This window comes from Dama dama, chromosome 18 (assembly GCF_033118175.1).
Source record: "Dama dama isolate Ldn47 chromosome 18, ASM3311817v1, whole genome shotgun sequence".
NCBI classification, from domain to species: Eukaryota; Metazoa; Chordata; class Mammalia; order Artiodactyla; family Cervidae; genus Dama; species Dama dama.
In genome coordinates this window covers 5614962-5639106 of record NC_083698.1, presented here as the reverse complement: position 1 = coordinate 5639106, position 24145 = coordinate 5614962, and the positions used below count along the sequence as shown (strand labels likewise).

General features: G+C 36.2%; 1 protein-coding gene across 3 annotated transcripts in view; it reads right to left on the bottom strand.

Annotated features, from left to right (window-relative positions):
- Positions 1-24145, bottom strand: part of ZPBP (zona pellucida binding protein) — a 112720-nt gene that overhangs the window by 24914 nt on the left and 63661 nt on the right. For all 3 annotated transcript variants that reach the window (XR_009696610.1, XM_061164842.1, XM_061164843.1), the window contains exon 7: positions 10172-10349. Coding sequence is in view for 2 of the 3 variants with exons in the window: in XM_061164842.1 (XP_061020825.1) it covers positions 10172-10349 (178 nt within the window). In the remaining variant the exon portion in view is untranslated. The remainder of the gene's footprint in view (positions 1-10171; positions 10350-24145) is intronic.

Below are 24145 nucleotides of genomic sequence, written 5' to 3'. Positions count from 1 at the left end.
GAATTATGGTAATTTGGGCTTGTAACCACTATTTTTATTTTCTGTAAAATTTAAAAAAACAAATGCATAAGAACAATTATCAATTATGTTATTGGGCACACAATATTAAAGATAAAATTTGTTGTGGTTGTTTAGTCACTAAGTCACATCTGATTCTTTGCAACCCCATGATCTGTAGCCCACCAGACACCACTGTCCATGGGATTCCCCAGGCAAGAATTACAGAGTGGGTTGCCATCTCCTTCTCCAGGAGATCTTCCCGACCCAGGGATCAAACCCACATCTCCTGAAATGGCAGGCAGATTCTTTACTGTTGAGACACCAGGGAAGCCCCTAAAGATATAATTTAGAACATCAGTAAGTTAAGGGGAATGCAGAGTTGTAAATAGGGAGAGTGTTTATACTGGAATGAAGCTAAGTTGATATCAGTTATAATTAGATTGTTATAACAACATGCTATATTTCATCTCCAATGGAGCCACAGAAAAAAAGAACTTTACAAAGGAAATGAGAAGGGAATCAAAAAGTGTCACTATAAGAAATCAAGTAAACATAAAAGAAGGCAGGAATGGAAGAAACAGGGAACAAAAAAGTATGAGAAAGACAGAGAACAAACAGCAAAATGACAGCAGCCCTTTCGTAAGCAGCGACTTTAACATCGATGGAGTCACCTCTCCGGTCAAAAAGAGACACGGCAAAAAGGATCAAGGGGAAAAAGGGAATGTTTCATCCAATGCTAACTACAAGAGACTCATTCAGTTCTTCAGCACAAAAAGGCTGAAAGTGAGAGAACAGAAAAATATCTTACATAGAAAAAAAAAACTTTACCTGCAAAGATTAACCAAAAGAAAGCTAGGTGACTATACTAGTACCAAAAAAAATAGACTTTCAGACAAAAATTATTATAAGATACAAAGAATATTATATATTAATGATGGAAAATTCAGTTTATCAAGAAGAAGTAACAATTATAAACATATATGTACTTTGCACCCAACAACAAATCTCCAAAATATATAAAGCAAACACTGAAAGAACTGGAAGGAGATAGAGTTTTATATAATATTACTGACTTCAATAACCCATTTTTAAAAATAACAACCATACAGAAACTCAATAAGGAAACAGAGAACATGAACAACACTATAAATCCATTAGACCTAAGAGACATATATAGAGGCCTCCATCAGAATAGCTAAATATACATTTTTATCAAGTGAACATGGAACATTCTTCAGGATAGATCATATGTTAGGTCCCTAAAAACTCTCAATAAACTTCAAAAGATTGAAATTAAACAAAGTGCCTTTTCTGATTACAACAGAATAAAGCTGGAAATCAGTACATTAAGGAACACAGGAAAATACACAAATATTTGGAAATCAAATAATACTGTTAAACAATTAATGAATCAATTGATAAACACAAGGGAAATAGGTACTTTGAGAAAAATGAAAATGGCAATATAATAAACTTATGAGATGCAGCAAAAGAAGTGCTGTGAGTTATTTATAACTTTAAATACTTAGATCCAAAAAGAAAGATCTCAAATTAATAAACTGACTTTGCTCAAAGTGAAAGTGGAAGTCTCTCAGTCATGTCTGACTCTTTGCAACTCCATGGACTGTTTTCCAGGCCAGAATACTGGAGTGGGTAGCCTTTCCCCTCTCCAGGGGATCTTCCCAACCCAGGGATCAAACCCAGGTCTCCCGCATTGCAGGTAGATTCTAAGCCATCAGGGAAGCCTGACTTTGCTTAAGGAAATAGGAAAAGTGAAACAAACAGAGCACAAAGCCAACAGAATGACAAAAATAATAAAGATTAAAACTGAGGCAAAAAAAATATACATATATGTATATATATATATAGGAAAGTATATTAACAAAAACACAAACCTAATTCTTTGAAAAAAACTGACAAAATCACTTTAGCTAGACTACGAATAAAAGAGAAAAGACTTAAGACACTAAAATAACAATCTGAGTGAAAGTTAGGATATTACTACTGATTTTACACAAAAAGAAATATAATTACACTATGAGTAACTGAACACCAATAATTAGATAACTGAAATGAAATGGACACATTTCTAACAACACATAATCTACCAAAATGACACATAAAGAAATAGAAAATCTGAATAAACCCGTAACTAGTAAGACATTAAATTAGCAATCAAAAACCTCCTCATAAAGGAAAGCCCAGGGCCAGATAGCTTCACTGGTGAATTCTATTAAAATTTAAAGAGGTAACATAACTCCTTTTTCAAACTCATCCAAAAATGCAGAGGAGACACTTTCTAACTCGCTCCATAAAGTTATCATTATCCTGATACCAAAGCCACATAAGATACCACAAGAAAATTAAGCCAATATGCTTTATGAATGCTGACAAAAATCCTCAACATAATACACCAAATTAAGCAACATATTTAGAAGACTGTATGCTGTGACCAAGTGGGTTTTATTCCTAGAATTCAAGGAAGATTCAACACAAAAACTTGATCAATTATATATACCACACTAACAGGATGAATGAGGGAAAAAAAGGCTCATCTCAATTTATACAAAACATTTTGCCAATGTCAATACTCTTTCATAATAACAATAATCAACTATGTATGGAAGAAAACTCTCTTAAAAGTCATATATGAAAAACTAACAACTAATATCATATTCAACATGGGAGTCAAGAAAATAATTCACTTAAAATAGAATAACAAAGAACAAAATGGTTAGGAACAAATTGAATTTGTAGCTTTCACACACTGAAAACTACAAAACACTGCTGAAGGAGTGTTTTGAAACAGGAGACATAAATTTGAAAAGATATCCTGTGCTCATGGATTGCAGGACTTAAATATTAAGATAAAAATACTACCTAAAGCAATCTACAGATGCAGAGCAATTCCTATCAAAATCACAATTTGAGTGTGTGTTTTTTTTCTTTTCAGAAATAGTAAAACTCATCCTAAAATCCACAAGGAACTCTAGGATTCATGAATAGCAAAACAATCTTGAAAAAGAAAGATTTAGATCAATCACACTTCTTGATTCCAGAATTTATTACAAAGCTATAGTAATCAAAACTGTGTGATATTAGCATCAACACAGATATACAGACCAATGGATCAAAACAGAGGTCCCAGAAACAAACGCTCACATATATGGTCAACTGATGTTCAACATGGAAGCTAAGACCATTCCATGGGTAAAGCATAATCTTTTCAACAACTCGTGCTGGAAAACTGAATATCCACATGCAAAAGAATAAAGCTGGACTTTTACACTCTATACAAAAATCAACTCCCAAAGACCCCACCACCAAATAGCACCACACTGGGGGTTAGGTTTCAGCATATGAATTTGAGGGTATATAAATATTGTTTATAGCAATAACTTTGGTGAAAAGTATAGAGGAATTCTTTGAACTATTTTTCTAACTTTTCTGAAGTCTAACATTATATCAAAATAAAATTTAAAACAATCAGTTACCTAGATATAAATCTAAGTAAAGTATTTCTAAGACATCTATAAGAACAATTATAATTGGGATACATTTAAATGAAAATGTAAAGGGATATATTTTAATGAAGATGCACAAGTATATGCACCCACACACTCACATACACACACATCATGCTCATGAGTTAGAAGACTCAATATTGGTAGGATGACAGTTCTACCAAAGAGACTCATAGATTCAGTGAAGTGGCAATCAAAATCCAACAGCTATTTTTATAGAACTTGACAAGATGATTTCAAAAGTCTGACTGGAGAAGCAATGGACCTCATAGTACATAGTGAAAGTTGCTCAGTTGTGTACGACTCTTTGCGACCCCATGGACTATGGAATTCTCCAGGCCAGAATACTGTGGGCAGACTTTCCCTTCTCCAGGGGATCCTCCCAACCCAAGGATCGAACCCAGGTCTCCCACATTGCAGGCAGATTCTTTACCAATGAGCCACCAGGGAAGCCCAAAAATACTGGAGTGGGTAGCCTATCCCTTCGCCAGGGGATCTTCCCAACCCAGGAATCAAACTGGGGTCTCCTGCATTGCAGGTGGATTCTTTACCAACTGAGCTATCAGGGAAGCCCTCATAGTACATAAAGACATGGTTTATCAGAGATTTGAGACTCATTAAAAGTTGTAACTAATTGTTGCAGGGGTAGACTAATGCATTAGTGGAACAAGAAAGTATTCAGAAACATATCTACCTATAGAGACACAAATATGTAGTACTGGGTAAAGGATGATACTATTGAAGGTTTTAAAGTAATGAGATGATTACATTTGGAATTTACAAGTATAATCAGAAGCAATGTGGTATACGGACTGAAAAGGAGAAAAAGTAAAGGGGCACCAGTTAGGAAAAGACTATAATCATTCCAGGCAAAAAACAATGAAATCCAAATTTCAGTGGGAATGAAATCAAGCAGATAAATTTGGGTGAAACCTCTAAATAAGAAATTAACTGGAGAAGAGTGGTGAGGCAGAGCAAAGAGAAGGAAAACTTGGAAAGTGCAAAGGACTGCTGTCCAGTTAACAAGTCCTGAGTGGCAGACCTCCCAGATAAAGCCTAAGCAGATGCAGCAGGGTGAGAGACATGGCCCTTACTTCAAAGGGCTATACAATTTTGCTTTTGGAAATTTTTTTTTGAAAAGTCACACTCAGAATCTATTAAAAGACATACCAAAATGTCTGTAGTTACATATACATCATAACACTGCAATACATTATAACATTGTAATGCACTGTTACACACATATTATAAGAGAGATTAAGATAGGGTGAACATGCTAAACACACCAAAAAATGTAAAATATCAAAATGTCCATTATTTAAGGTTAATACTCATTTTTCTATAAATTTATACAAAGAAGTAACTAAAAATATATAAGCTGGTTAAGTAAAAGTATAAACATTTAATACAATAATAAAAAAGGAAATAATCTAATTTCCAACATAAACAAAATGTTTAAATGTAATTCCTATGATTATTTTTAATAAGTAAAAGTAATATGCAGAGAGTAGAGTAACATGAAATTGTATTTATAACTTAATGATTAACAGAAAAAAGTCAAAATAATTTCATTATTTCTGCTGAACCATTTATTGATATAGCTCTGTTAAAATTATAAATTTCTGAAGACAAAGATCAGGTGATACCATACACAAATGATAAATTTTAATTATTATAGAAAGGAAACACTTGTGAATGTTTTTCTTTAGCATGCCTTTAGTGTTTTAACAATGGTGCTCAAGCTTTAAGGGAAAATTTTAAATTTTTACCTTTTTATTATCAACTCTCACACACAAAATAAGATATAAATGTACAATATAATGAATGTTTGCACAGAAGACCTGTCTAGAAACAATTAAGAAACATAAAATAGGAGCCTGCCACCTCTCAACACTGCTCCTGGGTCCCACTCCACTCATTCCCCGTCCCCATTGCAAGTCAGCTCTAGTCTTCTGTGTCATGGTGATGATTTCCGTCAACTGCACTGTAGTCTTAGCTCTCAGCATTCATAAATAAATCTCTATAAGACAGAGTTCAGCTATGCCAAACTGTATGGATTCCACTGTGGTTAATTAGGTTCTTTTCCATCAGTTATGTTTATAAAACTTATCCACACCGATGTAATTCCCATTCACTCATTATAGCCATTCCTATATAACACTCCCATTATATGAATATATCACTCTTTTATTTGTACATTTTAACATGAATGGACATTTGGGTTGTCTCTAGTTTGGGACTATGAAAAAATATGCTGTCAGGAAATTTTCCTGAGAGTCAAATGCTAGATCATAGAGTATGTGCATTATCACGTTTACAATAATGCCAAACTGCTTCCCCAGGGACACGATTTACATCCATTCAGGCAGTGTACTCCAAGCCTCCACAGCTTTTTGAACATATAGTATATTAACACTGTTTACTTTTTGCCCATCTGATAATTGTGTAGTAGGATCTAATTTAGTTTTTAATTTACATTTCCCTGGTTACAAAAGGTTGAACATATTTTCATGGATCTATTGACCATCTGGAATTACTCTCTTGTGAATTACTTGTTCAAACCTCCTTCCATTTTTTCAAAATTGTCTTGTCTTTTTCAAAAATGTTTTCTATGGGTTTTTTATATGACCTAGTCTTTTGCTGGTTATATTCATTACAAATAAATTTCCCACTCTGTGGATTATCTTCTCTTTGGAATATCTTTCAATAAATGTAAATACTTAATTTTTATGCAGACAAAATGAACAACCTTTTTTTTTTAAATAAAAATCAGTGATTTTTGTGGGTTCTTTTTTATCTTTTTCTGATGCTGAAGATGTGATGATATTTCCTTGTTATATTCTAAAATGTTTACAGTTCTTGATCTATTTATGTTTGTAATATATCTATGAGTTATTTTTTAGCTGAGTCCAATCTTAATTTTTTCTATATTGCTTTATATGCCAGTATTACCTGACAATTTTCATGTATTCCAGACCTATGTTAAGTCTCCACAAATTCAGAAATACTGTATTGTCACCTCTTCTTATTAGACCCATCCTTTCATCACTATGTAAAGCCTCCTTGTGTAACTAATAAGACTTCTTGCCTTAAAGTTTGCTTTGCTGACATCAGCTTTTTTTGTTATTATTTTTCTTGGTGCTTGGATATAAAATTAAAATAAGAGTTCACAGTTACATGTCTGAACAGAATAAATTTTTAGAGTCTAAAATATCTTATTAAAAACAACTATATCTCCTAAATAATTCACTTTCACTGTGAAAGTACACTTTATTAATAAAATTATCCAATGCTTAACCTGTAAGCTAATTATTTCTAACTACTGACACAGACATATCATCATGATAATCTTGCTAAAGTTTCCTGGGACTCCCCAAAGCTTTGGATGTGCAACAGAAAACTTTATTTATAAAGAAAGTAACAGAAAACAACAATGCTGCATAAAGTATCAGAAACCTATATATTCACCCATTATAATCAATGAAAACTAGTCTACTGCTTCAACAGGAGGAAAGGCGTCCTTTCTAGGTATAGATTCATTAATACCAATATTCAGTAGGCTCAAACTTTCATGTACATCAATTCACCTAGGACACTTATAAATGTAGCTGACTGGCTCCTGTACCTTGAATATATTTTTGAGAAGATCTTCAGGTAACTTTAAGATATTGCCATAGTTTAAAGAAGAAGAAAAAGGAGGAGTGGGATATTATGTCCAAAAATGCTATTTGATGAGGTTAAATAGGAATAAAATAAAGAGGAAAACAAGACATGCAGAGTCTTATAGAAATAATAGACATCACAGAAATTACACAGTAAAACATATTTTAGAATCTGGATTGTAAAAAAATTCTATCAGAAACAGTATAATATTCCAGCTGGACTTTGGTTGTAGTATTTTTATAATTTATGAAATTATGAGATATCTATAATTCACAAATTAGAACTTTTTCATTATTCATGTCAAAATGATAGACAAAATGATGCATATAATAAGCAAGGTTAAATGTGAAGTTTCAGCTTTTTAGTAAAAATCAATTTAAAATGCTAAGTTAACTAGAAATGATAACACAGTAGAGGTAGAAATGTTAAGTTTCCAGGCTTATAAGCAAACAATCTTTATCTGTGGTCTAGATGTGAAAATTAAATGAGTAAAGTAAGATATCCAAAAAAAGAGAAAACATCTCTGTTTACTTAACCGACTGCTGAGAAAGTAAAGAAACTCACATAACAGATCTGCTTATCTCAATCTGTGCTGAACATAAGTGTCTTCATTTTGGAAGTAAGTTATTTTACACAGTACCTCATACATTTTATGTGCTTCTATCTAGTATTTCATTTCACACTTGAATGAATTTTAAGTTCATAGAATATGCTAACTTTGTCTTGTAAGTATTGTATTTTATGTTGTTGTTGTTTAGTCATTAAGTTGGGTCTTATTCTTTTGTGACCCCACGGACGCAGGCTCTTCTGTCCATGGGATTTCCCAGGCAAGAATACTAGAGTGAATTGCCATTTTGTTCTCCAGGGAATCTTCCCAATCCAATGATCAAACCCGCATCTCGTGTATTGCATGTGGATTCTTCACCACTGAGCCACCAGGGAAGTCCACTGCATTTTACAGAGTCTTTTAATTTGCAGAACAAAGTAAGTGTGTTTCTGAGTAGCATGTGCTCTTTAAAATTTTTAGAGTGATAGCCTCATATGATATAGACAAAAATAACTGTATATGATGAGGTACTTGTACTTGAAGGTAACATTGTACTTGAAGGTAACATTGTACTTAACAAGCTCTGTGCAAAAAAGGGAGCTCAATCTTGCTTAAGTAGTCTAACAGAGATGATAATAACACAAAAGTAATCTAAATTAAAATATCTATTTATTGAATGACACAAATTGAAATATAACAAATCATTAGTTGATAAGTATACTGAGCAATAATAATGATCCCATAAAATTCAAGAAATAAATGCCATTTCTCTCCTCTATTCAGAGATATGGCTCATACTGCCACAATAAATTCGAATTCTCCCACTTTGCTCTCAAAGCCTGCCATGCCCTTCTGATACTAATCCTCAAGCCCCAGTCAAATGAAATCCCCCCAGAAATCTGAAGCTCAATCTTGCCCTTGCTTGGGTGGTACTTGCTAAGCCTGTATCTTCAGAATCCTACCTCAAGTGTCAAATCACTCAGAAAGCTATTTTGCCAATTACATTAATCCTTTAGGATCCATTCTATCTCTAATTTGGCTTGCTTTATATAACCTCCTTTCTGCTCTTTTCCCTGTGGTGTGGTGGTCTCTTGTTCACTAATTGTTTCCTGGCTATATCTCCTGTATTGCGAAGCTCTGAGGGCCCAGACACACATTTGGGAGAGCATCAGAGCCAGGCTTTACACATATTTTATCTATATTTCCCATGGTGTCTGTTGTCAAGAATGAGAGGTGCTTAACGAACCTAATCAAACCTATAACACATAATAACTTGAATGTTATAATTACATGGTAAAATGAGAATACCTGAAAATTATGCTATCTGAACTTTTATAAATGCAAAAAAATTAATGATGAAATTATTATTATCACAATAATAATTATGATGAAACCTATTATTTCACACGAAAGAGCTACATTTAACTATTTCAAATTCTTGGAATTAATGATATACAACTATTTAAATGTTTTAGCTTGTCTTAAAAGACTTTATTGATGGATAATGTAAATGCATTTAATAGACAGCTAAATTACCAGGTTTTGTTTTCACTGTTTGGCATTCCTAGGCTTTTCTTCATCATTTTCTGTGCTCTGGTGACATATGTAAGCACAGATTCATAAAATAGTCACTAGGTTGGTACTTGTAAGTGTGTTATTTGTTAAATTTGTATTTCCTAAGACAAATTTTCAGTACATTTTGTCAAAATTCATATCCCGAAACAAAAACAAAATTATGAAAAAATAGAGCAAAATCTAACCAAGTTAAGTAAAGCAAAGTAAAAATAATATTTAGAGCTCTATCAAATGAACAGGTTTTTAATCTAACATAAGACAACAGAAGAGAAGGGGAAAAAACAGAGACTTGGAAAATGGTACTAATTTAGTGGTATTTTTATTAGAAAGTCTTTGAGGATTAATTGGCTCAATCAACAACTGAAAATAGAAATTCAAAGACCTTTGCATCCATATCCTCATGCTAACAGCCTCTACAGATGCTTTAATAAGAGAACACAATGGAGGAAAGCCAGATGGCAGCTCAGACCCTTTAGTGGGAGGATCAAAGGCCAGAAGGAAGACTGCTAGTAAAGCAACTCATACACTTATTTTTTTAAAGTAAAATGATACCTAATCTAGGCTATATGAATGTAAACCCCTCAAAAACTGGTTTTAAAATATAGTTTGGCTGCTAAGTAACTCTAGGTGTCTCATAACCAGCATTTGCTTTTCCTCCCAGACGACTGCCTGATGCCCCAACCCCTCTTTAATATTAAAACAAGGCCAGAATTAAGCCAGGCATTTTCTTTTAAATCTTCAGGCTCAGTCTTTTCAAACACACTACTTCAAACCTAAATGATTGTAAATATAAGTAAGAGACATTCAGTTAGGCATAATGAAGGTAAGAGAATAAATCATAAAATCAGATTTCATTACATACCACAGCACTCAGGACATCGTGGGTGTTTCAGGATATTCATTCCATACCCTGGGAAGCAGCGATTAATCCAAACCATTTGGAGGGTACCTTCAATATAGTATATCTCAGGCAATGGCTCTGCACGTCTGCCCAAAACTTCCACTTGCTGATTAAAAAACCGCTCTATGAGATTTTTAGCCTGAGACAGAAATACAGTATGAAAAATCATTATTGCATAAATGTAAATTTTAGAACAAATAAGGATTCATATGTTTTTAGAAACAGGAAAAATTCTCAAGGTCCTTATTTTTTCTGAATTCAAAGGATATAAATAGCACCTATAAAACTGAAATGATTTCAACTAAAAACCTCAAATATTTCCAAATATAACACAGAGAAAATATTTCAATATACAGCCAAACTTTTTGGTCTCTTTGGTTTTGAATAATATGTGAAAGTGTTACAGTCACTAAGTCATGTCTGACTCTTTGCGTCCCCACAGACTGTAGCCTGCAAGGCTCTTCTGTCCAAGGAATTCTCCAGGGAAGAATACTGAAGTGGGTAGAATTCCCTTCTTCAGGAAATCTTCCTGATCCAGGGATTAAACTCAGGTCTCCTGCACTGTAGATTATTTATGGCATAAGAGCAAAAATAAGACAGTTCTTTGAAATGAAATGTGCTTTCAGAAATGTACTCTAACAATTAAATGTTCTTAAAAAAATGTTCTTTAAGAATCTTTAAGAAGCATATGCTGAGGTATCTCCTCCACTCTTTCATTAAAGAAAAATTAGGTTTAAAAACAAGAGGGAATACAGCCCATGTTAAAACTTCTAACTGTTTCAAAAATCAAATTTACAAAATAATTAAGGCATAATTCTGACCTATAATTACCTTTTTACTTATAATAATTATTCTGTCTTGACTCCTAAAAGTAAGGAGAGGCTTATACTTTTCAGTGACTAGTAAGCTTTACCTGATAAAACATGAGGTATGGTCATGAGTTAACACCCTCTGTAAGTCAGTTAGTTTGGCTCAGTTCTTCTATGCTAACATGCACCTCTAAGAAGTTCTTCTATGCTAACATGCACAGTAAGAAGCAGGGATGAAGGAACTCATGTTGATCTATAACCACTAATGGTGTATCTCAACCTACTGACTTCCTCAGATATCTTACAAATTATATCCCTGCCATGAAAATTTCTACAAGTGACTGTAAAAATGTTTTTCAGTATACTATATTCAATCAGTCTATTACTGAATTACTACATTTTTACAGTCTACATGGTTTTCTTGTATTTCTAATAAATTCTGTCAAATTTGCTGCTACTTATTTTTAGTTAAGGAAGTGCTTACAAATTAATTAGCTACAAGTCTGGTATGTAATTAACTATATTTAAATAGTGAGTGAAAGTTGCTCAGTCATATCCAACTCTTTGCAACCCCATACTATACAGTCCATGGAATTCTCCAGGCCATAACAGTGGAGGTGGTAGCTGTTCCCCGCTCCAGGGGAAGCCGTTCCCTTCCCAACCCAGGGATCAAACCCGGGTCTCCCTCATTGAAGGCGGATTCATTACCAGCTAAGCCACTAGGGAAGCCCAAGAATACTGGAGTGGGTAGCCTATCCCTTCTCCAGCGGACCTTTCTGACCCAGGAGCCGAACTGGGGTCTCCTGCATTGCAGGTGGATTCTTTACCAGCTGAGCTAACAGGTGAGAGTGAAAGTGTTAGTCGCTCAGTCCTATCCGACTCTTTGCGAGACCATGGACTGTAGCCTGACAGGCTGCTCCATCCAGGGGATTTTACAGACAAGAATACTGCAGTGGGTTGCCATTTCCTTCTCCAGGGGATCTCCCAGACCCAGGGATAAAACTCGGGTCTCCTGCATTGCAAGCAGACTCTTTACCATCTGAGCTACCAGGGAAGCACAAGACTACAAATAAAATTTTCAGGAGACACACTTATAACCACTTAGCTTCCTAACATTCTATGCAGAAAACAACAACAACAACAATGAAACTAGATCTGGAAAACTGGGCTTGATGATCAAAAGTAATTACGCAAATCAGATTTCTGTTTCCTGTTTTCCTTCTAAAAAGCAGAATAAGGATAAATATCTGATTTGGTAGAAATGGAAAGAAAGTAAATTACTTGAATCATTGACTCAACTTTTTAAATAATGAGTATGTTGATGGTTGACAAGGGTCAACTGTACCAAATAAAGGGTGAAATTGGGGAATTCCCTGAGTTGGGTAAGAATGAAAGATTTTAAAGCAAAAATTTCTGGACCAATTTGGATGATATAAGAACAAACCATAATTACAGAAATTCTTCATAGTTTAATCACCTAATTTAAGATATGAAGAATTAACACTGTGGAACAACAAAAAAAGAATTAATACTACAGAACAAACATCATAATGCCTAGCCTAAGCTACTATTCCCTTCACCCCCTACCTTCAAACTTTACAGAATGATTAAACATATATGGAAGGAATATGTTCTACAGTTATTAGTTATTGATTACAGGACTAGAACAAGAAATCATTAAATACATGTGTATATATATATAGTAAAATATATAAAGTTCTGCATGGGGAAGTTGAACAGCTTCCTTTGAGTACCATAATCTGTTCCCATGATCATGCCAAGTTAGGTACTAAATAAGGTGACTACGAAGGCTTTTAATATTTGCACTACATCAGTCCAACAAGCCCAGAAAGCAATAACTACTTAAAATTATGGAGCTCCTAGGACAGGCAAAAAATACATTATACAGGATGAGATTTAGACTGGAGCTCCAATAACCATGAGGGGATAATTCATTTTGTTCCAGCTATTACAAACAATACACTTCTAAGATAGAATCTCTTGGAAAACTTTGGTTAACACCTATATTTGGGAATCTCTTTGGAAATGACTAGAGGCATCAAATAGGACTGGAATTAAGAAGCAAAACTAAACAAAAAGCAAAAGAAAAGGAGACAGAGGCTTAAGGTATCTTGAATGAAATGGAAGAACTGGGAATTTGTGCAGAAAAAAACTGGTGACCCTGGCGCTCAGTGAGCACATGAGAGGCAGGGTGTTCAGACCTTACAGGAGGATGTTCCAAAGTCCCTATCTTACAGGAGAATTTCCCTCTTAACTGTTGAAGAAGATTAAATGAAAACACAAAGTCATCCCCCTCATGGTGGGAACACCAACACAAATAATGTACACTCACTCAGATCAGGAAGGCAAGTATAAGGTTATACAACAGTTGGAATTCCTTGGAAGGTGGAATCCACTCCTAAGAAGCATAACCAATCCTAGAACTTTAGAATAAAGAAAAATTTAACTTTGCAATGGAGAGTCTACATGAGTCCTGAAGCAACAGGCAAAAGGATCAACTCTTCAGAGTTGGTCACTGAAGCGGTAGTTGTTCCACAGGAAACGAAACCTGCACTGGAACAATAGATTCTTTAGAAGAAAGATTAAAGATAATTTATAATTCAGGTTTTAAACTTATTAGAGATTTAACTGTCATATTAAGGTTTTTATAGTAGTATATTTCTAACTGATAAAAGCACACAAGATGGAAATAGAGGACAGAAATGACACTTAAAAATACAGAAAAAGATTTCCCATTTCCAACCATATGATGCACCAGATATTCTGGAAGATCCTCCTGCTAAAAATCACCTAACTGAATATAACAGAGCAAAGATCTTGTGTAGCTAACAAGAGAAAGAAAAAGCAAAAGGAAGACAAGGAGAAAAAGATGCCAAAAATGAACATTACAAACCAAATATTAGCTACTACTAATGGTGTGGATCACAATAAACTGTGGAAAATTCTGAAAGAAATGGGAAATCCAGACCACCTGACCTGCCTCTTGAGAAACTTGTATGCAGGTCAGGAAGCAACAGTTAGAACTGGACATGGAACAACAGACTGGTTCCAAATAGGAAAAGGAGTATGTCAAGGCTGTATATTGTCACCCTGCTTATTTAACTTATATGCAGAGTACATCATGAGAAACGCTGGGCTGGATGAAGCACAAGCTGGAATCAAGATTGCTGGGAGAAATATCAATAACCTCAGATATGCAGATGATAGAGCCCTTATGGCAGAAAGTGAAGAAGAACTAAAGAGCCTGTTAATGAAAGTGAAAGAGGAGAGTGAAAAAGTTGGCTTAAAGCTCAACATTCAGAAAACTAAGATCATAGCATCTGGTCCCATCACTTCATGGCAAATAGATAGGGAAACAGTGGAAACAGTGGCTGACTTTATTTTTCTGGGCTCCAAAATCACTGCAGATGGTGACTGCAGCCATAAAATTAAAAGATGCTTACTCCTTGGAAGGAAAGTTATGAACAACTTAGACAGCAAATTAAAAAGCAGAGACATTACTTTGTCAACAAAGGTCTGTCTAGTCAAGGCTACGGTTTTTCCAGTGGTCATGTATGGATATGAGAGTTGGACTATAAAGAAAGCTGAGCGCTGAAGAATTGATGCTTTTGAACTGTGGTGTTGGAGAAGACTCTTGAGAGTCCCTTGGACTACAAGGAGATACAACCAGTCCATCCTAAAGGAGATCAGTCCTGGGTGTTCATTGGTAGGACTGATGCTGAAGCTGAAACTCCAATACTTTGGCCACCTGATGTGAAGAGCCAACTCATTAGAAAAGACCCTGATGCTGGAAGGGATTGGGGGCAGGAAGAGCAGGGGACGACAGAGGATGAGATGGTTGGATGGCATCTCTGACTCAATGGACATGGGTTTGGGTGGACTCCAGGAGTTGGTGATGGACAGGGAGGACTGGCGTGCTGTGGTTAATGGGGTCGCAAAGAGTCGGACATGACTGAGCAACTGAACTGAACTGAATGGTTTGTAGTAGTAGCTAAACTAGTGGTTTAGCTACTACTAACTACTCAATGATTTGCTTTCAAATTGGGTGTGGGATTTTGTTGTATTTTCTATGGGATACAAAATCACTAAGTCAGAAATTAACATAAAAGTTGGCTTTGCCTGAGAACAGTCAAAAGCAAATATAATAACTTTACAGAAAAACACACACAACTTAAGTCAAAGGGGCTATATCTACTGATAAAGGACTGACAAATACTACTTATCAGCCAGAATTATGAAGTAGAGGATGAAATTAGAAACTACAGAAGAGGAAACAAACTGCCACATGAGACCATCAAAAAATTTATACAAAGGAACTTCAGTTACCTAAAATAGCAAAAAATGATACCAAGCATCCTTAAAACACATAAAGATATAGAAGTGGTAATGAAAACTCAGTAAAGGAAATTTATATCATAATAAAAGAGAAAGTATATCTGAAAAACAACCTTACATTACAGTTAATAAAGGGAGAAAAAATAGATTGAAATTAAAAACTGTGGACAGACTGAACATCAGATTAGGTCAAGCTGCAGCAAGAATAATTAAGCACAATAAATACCTGAAGAAATTACACAGAATAAGGAACATATAAAACATATAAAAAAGTAAGAGCAATGGAGAAATCAACGAGATAATCTAAAACATACTAAATAGGAGCTGCAGAGAAGCAAATGGGGTAAAAGGTAATCTTCAAAGCTGTTCAGGCAGAAAAATTTTCCAGAATTGAGAAAGCAGTGAGTCTTCAGATATCAGTGGAACAATAAATACAGGAGGAAGCAAAAATGACATGATAAGGAAAGAGAGACACAAGAGTAAATGGTAAGCAAAGAAATGGATAAAACTGTGGGTGAATCTAAACAGACGCTGACATTTTGAAATAATCTTAATAAGAAGTGACAAAAATTTTAAAAAGAACTAAAATATTATGGAACAAAAACTTGAGAGATGAAGGCAGGTCATGCGTTAAAGGTCTTTAAGGTTCTTACACTTTTTTCGAAGGTACTATATACACTAAGTAACTTTTGGTTCTGCTATTAAGAATGTTAAAATTTGAAGCAAATCCACAAAAAAAGAATGAAAAAATATATGTTAAAAAAAAAAACAAAAAATAAATGGGAGGAGCAAACCTTCATTGAAGAGTAAAAAACAAGGTTAAATGATATGTAATGGAATAATAAAAACCCATCTACATAAAGCAGTACTATGATTTAAAAACAATAAAGCAAAACAGGGCAATGCCAAAGAATGCTCAAACTAGTGTAGAACTGCTATATACAACTCATGTCACATGCTAGTAAGGTTATGCTCAAAATCCTACAAGCAAGCCTAGGCAGTACATGAACCGAGAACTTCCAGATGTATAGTAGTAGCAGTGTTAGCCCCTCAGTTGTGACCAAACCTTTGTGACCCCATGGACCACGTGATACCAGGCTCCTCTGTCCATGGGACTCTTAAAGCAAGAATACTGGAGTGAGTTGCCATTCCCTTCTCCAGGGGGTATTCCCAACCTAGGGATTGAGCCCAGGTCTCCTGCACTGCAGGCAGATTCTTTACCATATGAGCTATAGGGAAGCCTAGACGTACAAATTGAGTTTAAAAAAGGCAGAGGAACAAGAGATCACATTGTCAAAATCCGCTAGATCATAGAAAAAGCAAGAGAATTCCAGAAAAACATCTACTTCTGCTTCATTAACTAAACTAAATCTTTAAACTGTGTAGATCACAAGAAACTGTGGAAAATCTTAAAGAGACAGACATACCAGACCACCTTAACTGTCTCCTGAGAAACCTGAATAAAGGTCAAGAAACAAGTTAGAATTGCACATGGAACAATGGACTGGTTCAAAATTGGGAAAGGAGTAAGACAAAGCTGTCTACTGTCACCCTGCATATTGAATTTTTATGCAGAGTACATCATGTGAAATGCCAGGCTAGATAATCACAAGCTTGAAACAAGACTGCCAGAGAAATATCAAAAACCTCAGATATGCAGATGACACCACCCTAATGGCAGAAAGTGAAGAGGAACTAAAGAGGCTCTTGATGAGGGTGAAAAAAAGAGTGAAAAAGCCAGCTTAAAACTCAACAATCAAAAAACTAAGACCATGGCAACTCATCCCATCACTTCATAGCAAGTAAAAGGGAAAAGAGTGGAAGCAATAACAGATTTGATTTTCTTGGGCTCCAAAATCTCTGTGGACAGCGACTGCAGCCATGAAATTAAAGACCCTTGCTCCTTAGAAGGAAAGCTATGACAAATCTAGGCAGCATATTCAAAAGCAGAGACATCACTTTGAGTGATGTCAAAAGCTATGGTTTGACAGAGTCAAAGCTATGGTTTTTCCAGTAGTCATGTAAGGATGTGAGAGTTGGACCATAAAGAAGACTGGGCACTGAAGAATGATGCTTCTGAACTGTGGTGTTGGAGAAAATTCTTGAGAGTCCCTTGGATGGCAAGGAGATCAAACCAGTCAATCCTTAAGGAAATCGACCCTGAATATTAATTGGAAGGACTGATGCTGAAGCTGAAGCTACAATACTTTGGCCACCTGATACGTAGAGTCAACTCATCAGAAAAGATCCTGATGCTAGGAAAGACTGAAGGCAAAAGGAGAAGAGGGAGGCAGAGGATGACATGGTCAGAGAGCATCATGGAGTCAATGGACATGAAGTTGAGCAAACTTTGGGAGACAGTGAAGGACAGGGAAGCCTGGAGTGCTGCAGTCCACGGGGTCACAAAGAGTTGGACATGACTTAGCAACTGAACAAAAACAACACAAAGCAATGAACAAGACTATAAAATAGTAGCACTATTTAAAAAAGCAAATCATCAAAAGAAAAAAGAATAAAAAGAAAAGGTTACAACAGATGTGACAAAAAGGAAAAAAAATAGGGAAATGGTGGATTTAAATCCAAATGGCTGATAATTTAAATGTAACTGGTCTAAATATTCTAACTGAGAGGCAGGGATTGTTAACAGTTCAGCAGCATAGCAGAACACAAGGCTCATTTCCACTGCACAAAAACTCTGATTTGACAATCATTCAGGGATGAAAATACTTTTCTAAGAAGTAGTGATTACAGCAGAAAGGCTCCAGCATCCCCATGGACAACAAAGCCCAAGATCAGGCCTATTGAAAATTGTAGGAGAAACAGTTTTACTTTGACCACGTCACCACTTCCCCAGGTCACCAAAACTCAGCTCCTGGAGAGATCCTTCTAACTCATAACCTCTCCCTCAGGGGAAAGAAAATGAAAAGTGAAAGTCTGATGGTCCCAGCCTTTGTGTCATTCCCCACAAGGACTGCTTCTGGATGAGAAGAAAAGGGGTGGAAACCCACGGCACCTGGCCTGTATGCCCCCACAGAAAGCACACAGATGTAAGCAGCCAGGACGGAATCCAGCAACTAGTTTAGTGCTACAAAATTTGGTAAAGGCACAAAACCCTGAGACTGTCCCTTCAGGAGAGAAGAAGAGAGATGGAGCTTGTACTCCTTGGCTCAGAATCTACATGCTACCCTGGAGAAAAGAAAAAGGTGACTCTCGAGTACTTGGCATGACTCAGCATGCAACAGAGAAGGAGCAAAGTCCAAGACATCCCCTTCAGGAAGGAAGGAGAGAAACAGAAAATTCACAAAAATCTTGACATTTCAGGCACTGCTGTCCAGAAAAGGACTGGTTCGCACTTAGCACCTGATATGACTATCAGAACCTAATATGACTCAGTGAGATTGAGAGAAGAAACAATTTTAAAACACCCTTCACACCCCCAAGGAAAAAGCAAGAGCTGAGAGGAAAAGGCTTGAGAGATGCCTAGAAGCTCTAGTCTGGTAAAGGCCATTATCCCTGGAAGCCAGGATACAAAGACTGGAAGAGGAAACTTTCCTTTAAATGCCCAGGCACCAATGCAAGGTTAGCAGGATCACAAGAATCAAGAAAACATGACACCGTAGAAGAACTAAAAAAAGGTCAAATAACCAGCTACAAAAGATATAAAAATCTATGAACTGCATAAAAAGAATCCAAAATAATCTTAAAGAAACTTGGTAAACTACACTGAGAGACAAACATCAAAAAAACAATGTATACACATACTGATACATACGAAATCCAAGAAGTGGAACAAAGAAACACAAACCATAAAAAAGAAGTAAACAGAAATTCTAGCAAGAAAAATAGTGACAACTTAAAAATTCAACAGAGAGAGTTTCAAAGGCAGACTCAAACAGAAAAAAAGAATCAGTGAATTAAAGGTAGATCATTTGAAATTACCCAGTCACAGAAACAAAAAGAAGAAAAGAGTAAAGAAATCCAATGAAACTTACTTGACATCATACTAAATCAGTACAAGCACTAGGTACTAGTAAGCTTATTTCAAAAAATAATGCCCAAGAAATCTGCAGAGGGAATGGACATTCAGATTTACAAACCTCGAATAAAAGCAAATATGTTGTCCTAAAGAAAACTACACCAAGTAACACTGTTATTAACATATTAACATGAAAGAAGCTAGAGAAAAGAAATTCATCAAATAAAGGGAACATCCTCCTCCTCAAATGATGCTATCAGAGGATTTCTTGGCACAGACTTTTTAGGCTGGGAGAGTATATGGTGATACATTCAAACTGCAGAAACAAACAAAGCTATGAACCAAAAATATTGACTGTTTTGTTGCTGTTCAGTCGCTAAGTTGTGGCCCTTTCTTCGCAACTCTATGTACTTCACCAACTGCCCAAGTTTGCCCAACATCACGCTCATTGAGTCCATGATGCTGTCTACACATCTCATCCGCTGCTGTCCCTTTATCCTTCTGCCCTCTGTCTTTCCCAGCATCAGGGTCTTTTCCAATGACGCAGCTCTTGTAGCAGGAGGCCAAAGTAATGTAGCTTCAGCATCAGTCTTTTCAACAAATATTCAGGGTTGATTTCCTTTAGGATTGACTAGCTTGACATACCTTCAGTCCAAGGGACTCTCAGGAGTCTTCTCTGGTATCACAATTTGAAAGTACCAATTCTTTGGCCCTCAGCCTTCTTTACGGTCTAACTCTAATGTCCGTACATGACTACTAGAAAAAAAAAATAGCTTTGACTATATGGAACTTCGTTAGCAAAGTGATGTCTCTGCTTTTTAATATGCTGTCTAGGTTTGTCATAGCTTTTCTTCCAAGGAGCAAGGGTCTTTTAATATCATGGCTGCAGTCACCATCAGCAGTGATTTTGGAGCCCAAGAAAATAAAATCTGTCACCGTTTCCATTTTTTCCCCATCTATTTGCCATGAAGTAACGGGACTGGATGCCATGATTTTAGTTTTTTGAATGCTGAGTTTCAAGTCAGCTTTTTCACTCTCCTCTTTCACTTTCATCAAAAGGCTCTTCAGTTCCTCTTTACTTTCTACCATTAGAGTGGTACCATCTGCATATCTGAGGCTGTTGAAATTTCTCCAAGCACTCTTTATTCCAGCTTGTGATTCATTCAGCCCATCATTTTGCATGATGTACTCTGCACAGAAGTTAAATAAGCAGGGTGACAATATATAGCCTTGACATACTCCTTCCCTAATTTTGAACCAGTCTGCTGTTCCATGTGCAGTTCTAACTGTTGCTTCTTGACCCTCATATAGGTTTCTCAGGAGACAGGTAAGGTGGTCTTGTATACCCATCTCTTTAAGCATTTTCCACAGTTTGCTGTGATCCACACAAAGGCTTTAATGTAGTCAATGAAGCAGAAGTAGATTCAGGAATTCCCTTGCTTCCTCTATGATCCAACAAATGTTGGCAATTTGATCTCTTATTCCTCTTTTCCAAACCTAGCTTGTACATCTGGAAGTTTCTGTTTCATGTACTGCTGAAGCCTGGCTTGAAGGATTTTGAGCATAACCTTACTAGCATGTGAAATGAGTGCAACTGTTGGTAGTTTGAGGATTCTTTGGCATTGTCCTTCTTTGGGATTGGAATGAAAACTGACCTTTTCCAGTCCTGTGGCCTCTGTTGAGTTTTACAAATTTGCTTGTATATTGAGTGCAGCACTTTCACAGCATCCTCTTTTAGGATTTTAAATAGTTCAGCCAGAATTCCATCACCTCCACTAGCTTTGTTGTAGTAATGCTTCCTAAGGCCTACTTGATTTCATACTCCAGGATGCCTGGCTTTTAGTGAGTGACCATATCATCATGGTTATCCAGGTCGTTAAGACCATTTTTGTATAGTTCTATGTATTCTTGCTACCTCTTTTTTTTAAAAACAAGTGAAATTAGTTTATTTTAGGAACACATTTTATTTAATCCAGTATATCAACATACATTATAGCATGAAATCAATGAAAATTATTGATATAATTTGCATCTTTATTTTTACAGCAAATCTCTGAAATTCTATGTATATTTTATACATAAAAACATCTCAATTTCAACTGGATGTTTTTTCCCTTTGTAAAAAATTTATTTTTAACTGGAGGATAATTGCTTTACAATATTGCATTGGTTTCCGCCAGAGATCAATATGAGTCAGTCACAGGCATACGTATGCCCACTCCCTGTTGAACCTGCTTCCTACATCCCACCCCATCCCGCCTCTCTAGGTTGTCACCAAGCCCCAGTGTCAGCTCCCTGAATCATAAGGCAAACTCCCACTGGCTGTCTATTTTACACACGGTGGTGTGCATGTCTCCATGCTGCTCTCTCCATCTGTCCCATTCTCGCCTTCCCTCACCCCGACCCCGTGTCCACAAGTTTGTTCTCTGTATCTGCATCTCCACTGCCGCCCTGAAAATAGGGTCATCAGTACCATTTTTCTAGATTCCACATATATGCAGTAATACATGATACTTGCTTTTCTTTCTGACTTACTGCACTCTGTATAATAGGCTCTAGGTCCATCCACCTCATCAGCACTGACTCAAATGCATTCCTTTTTAAGACTGAGTAATAGTTGCTTATATATACATACCACAGCTTCTTTATCCAATCACCTGCTGATGGACATTTAGAATGTGTCCATGTTCTAGCTATTGTAAATAGTGCTGCAATGAACACTGGGGTACATGTGTCTTTTTCAATTTTGGTTTTTTCAGGGTATATGCCCAGTACTGGGATTCTTGGGTCATATGGTAGTTTTTATTCCTAGCTTTTTAAGGAATCTCCATACTGTTTTCCATAGTGGTTGTATCAATTACATTTCTACCAACAACTGCCACCTCTGCTTAATCTCTTCTGCTTCTGTTAGGTACTTACCATTCCTGTCCCTGTCCCTTATTGTGTCCATCCTTGGATTAAATGTTCCCTTGATATCTCCAACTTTCTTGAAGAGATCACTAAGTCTTTCCCATTCTATTTCTCTGCACTGTTCATATAAAAAGGTCTTCTTATTTCTCTTTGCTCTTCTCTGGGACTGTGCATTCAGCTGGGCGCATCTTTCCCTTAACCTTGCCTTTCACTTCTCTTTCCTCAGCTATTTGTAAAGCCTCCACTTTACCTTCTTGCATTTCATTTTCTTTGGGATGGTTTTGATCATTGCCTCCTGTACGATATTACAAACTTCTGTCCATAGTTCTTCAGGCACTCTGTCCACCAGATCTAATCCCTTGAATCTATTCATCACCTCCACAGTATAATCGTTAACGGATATGATTTAGGTCATACCTGAACGGCCTAGTGGGTTTCCCTACTTTCTTTAATTTAAGCCTGAATTTTTCAATAAGGAGCTCATGATCTGTCATGGCGAAGGAGCCTGCATAACTCAATGAAGCCATGAGCCAAACCACGCAGAGCTGCCCAAGCAGCCAGTTCATAGTGAAGAGTTCTGACAAAATGTGTTCCTCTGGAGGAGAAAATGGCAAACCACTCCAGGATTCTTGCTGTGAGAACCCCATGAATAGTATGAAAAGGCAAAAAGATATGACAGGTGAATATCCCAGGTTGGGAGTAGCCCCTTAATGTGTGCTACCTGAGAAGAGTTGGGGGCAATTACTAATAGCTCCAGAAATAATGAAGTGGCTGGACAAAAGCAGAAATGATGCTCAGTTGTGGATGTGCCTAGTGGTGAACGCAAAGTCCAATGCTGTATAATATTGCACAGGAACCTGAAATGTTAGGTCCATGAATCAAGGTAAATTGGACATGGTCAAACAGGAGATGGCAAAGGTAAACACTGACATCTAAAGGAATCAGTGAACTAAAATGGACAGGAATGGGTGAATTTAATTCAGATTACCATTGTATCTACTTCTACAGGCAAGAATGTTTTAGAAGAAATGGAGTAGCCCTCATTGTCAACAAACGAATTCAAAATGCAGTAACTTGGGTGCAATCTCAAATATGACAGAATCTTGATTCATTTCCAAGGCAAACCATTCAACATTAACAGTAATCCAAATCTATGCCCCAACCACCGATGCTGAAGAAGCTGAAGTTGAACAGTTCTATGAAGACCTACAAGACCTTCTAGAACTAACGCCAAAAAAAGATGCCCTTTTTCATCATAAGGGATTGGAATGCAAAATAAGAAGTCAAGACATACTTAAAAGTAACAGATAAGTTTGGCCTTGGAATACAAAATGAAGCAGGGCAAGGCTAACAGAGTTTTGTCAAGAGAACACACTGGTCATAGGCAACAACCTTTTCCACCCACACAAGAGATGACTCTACATGTAGACATCGCCAAATGGTCAGTACCAAAATCAGATTGATTATATTGCAGTCAAAGATGGAGAAGCTGTATATGTATGTATCTATCTGTAAAACCGTATGTATCTGTAAAACTATCATTTTAAATGAAGGAGACATGAAGAATTTCCTAGACAAACAAAACCTGAAAGCATTTAACAGGACTAGAAGTCCGAGCTATATATATCAAGTGTATATCTGCAAAACCGTATATCTATAAAAGTGTATAATATATATATATCTTTAAACTACCTTTTTAAAATGGAGACATGAAGAATGTCCTTGACTAACAAAAAATGAACAAGTTTAATACCAATAGAGGTCTGAGCATCTCAGTGTTCTGCCCTGGTGAGTGTACTGCCTTATAAGAAGTACTAAATAGAGTCCAACAAGCAAATGGAAAGAGCATTTAAGAGCAACGTAAAAAAGTATAAATCTCACAGC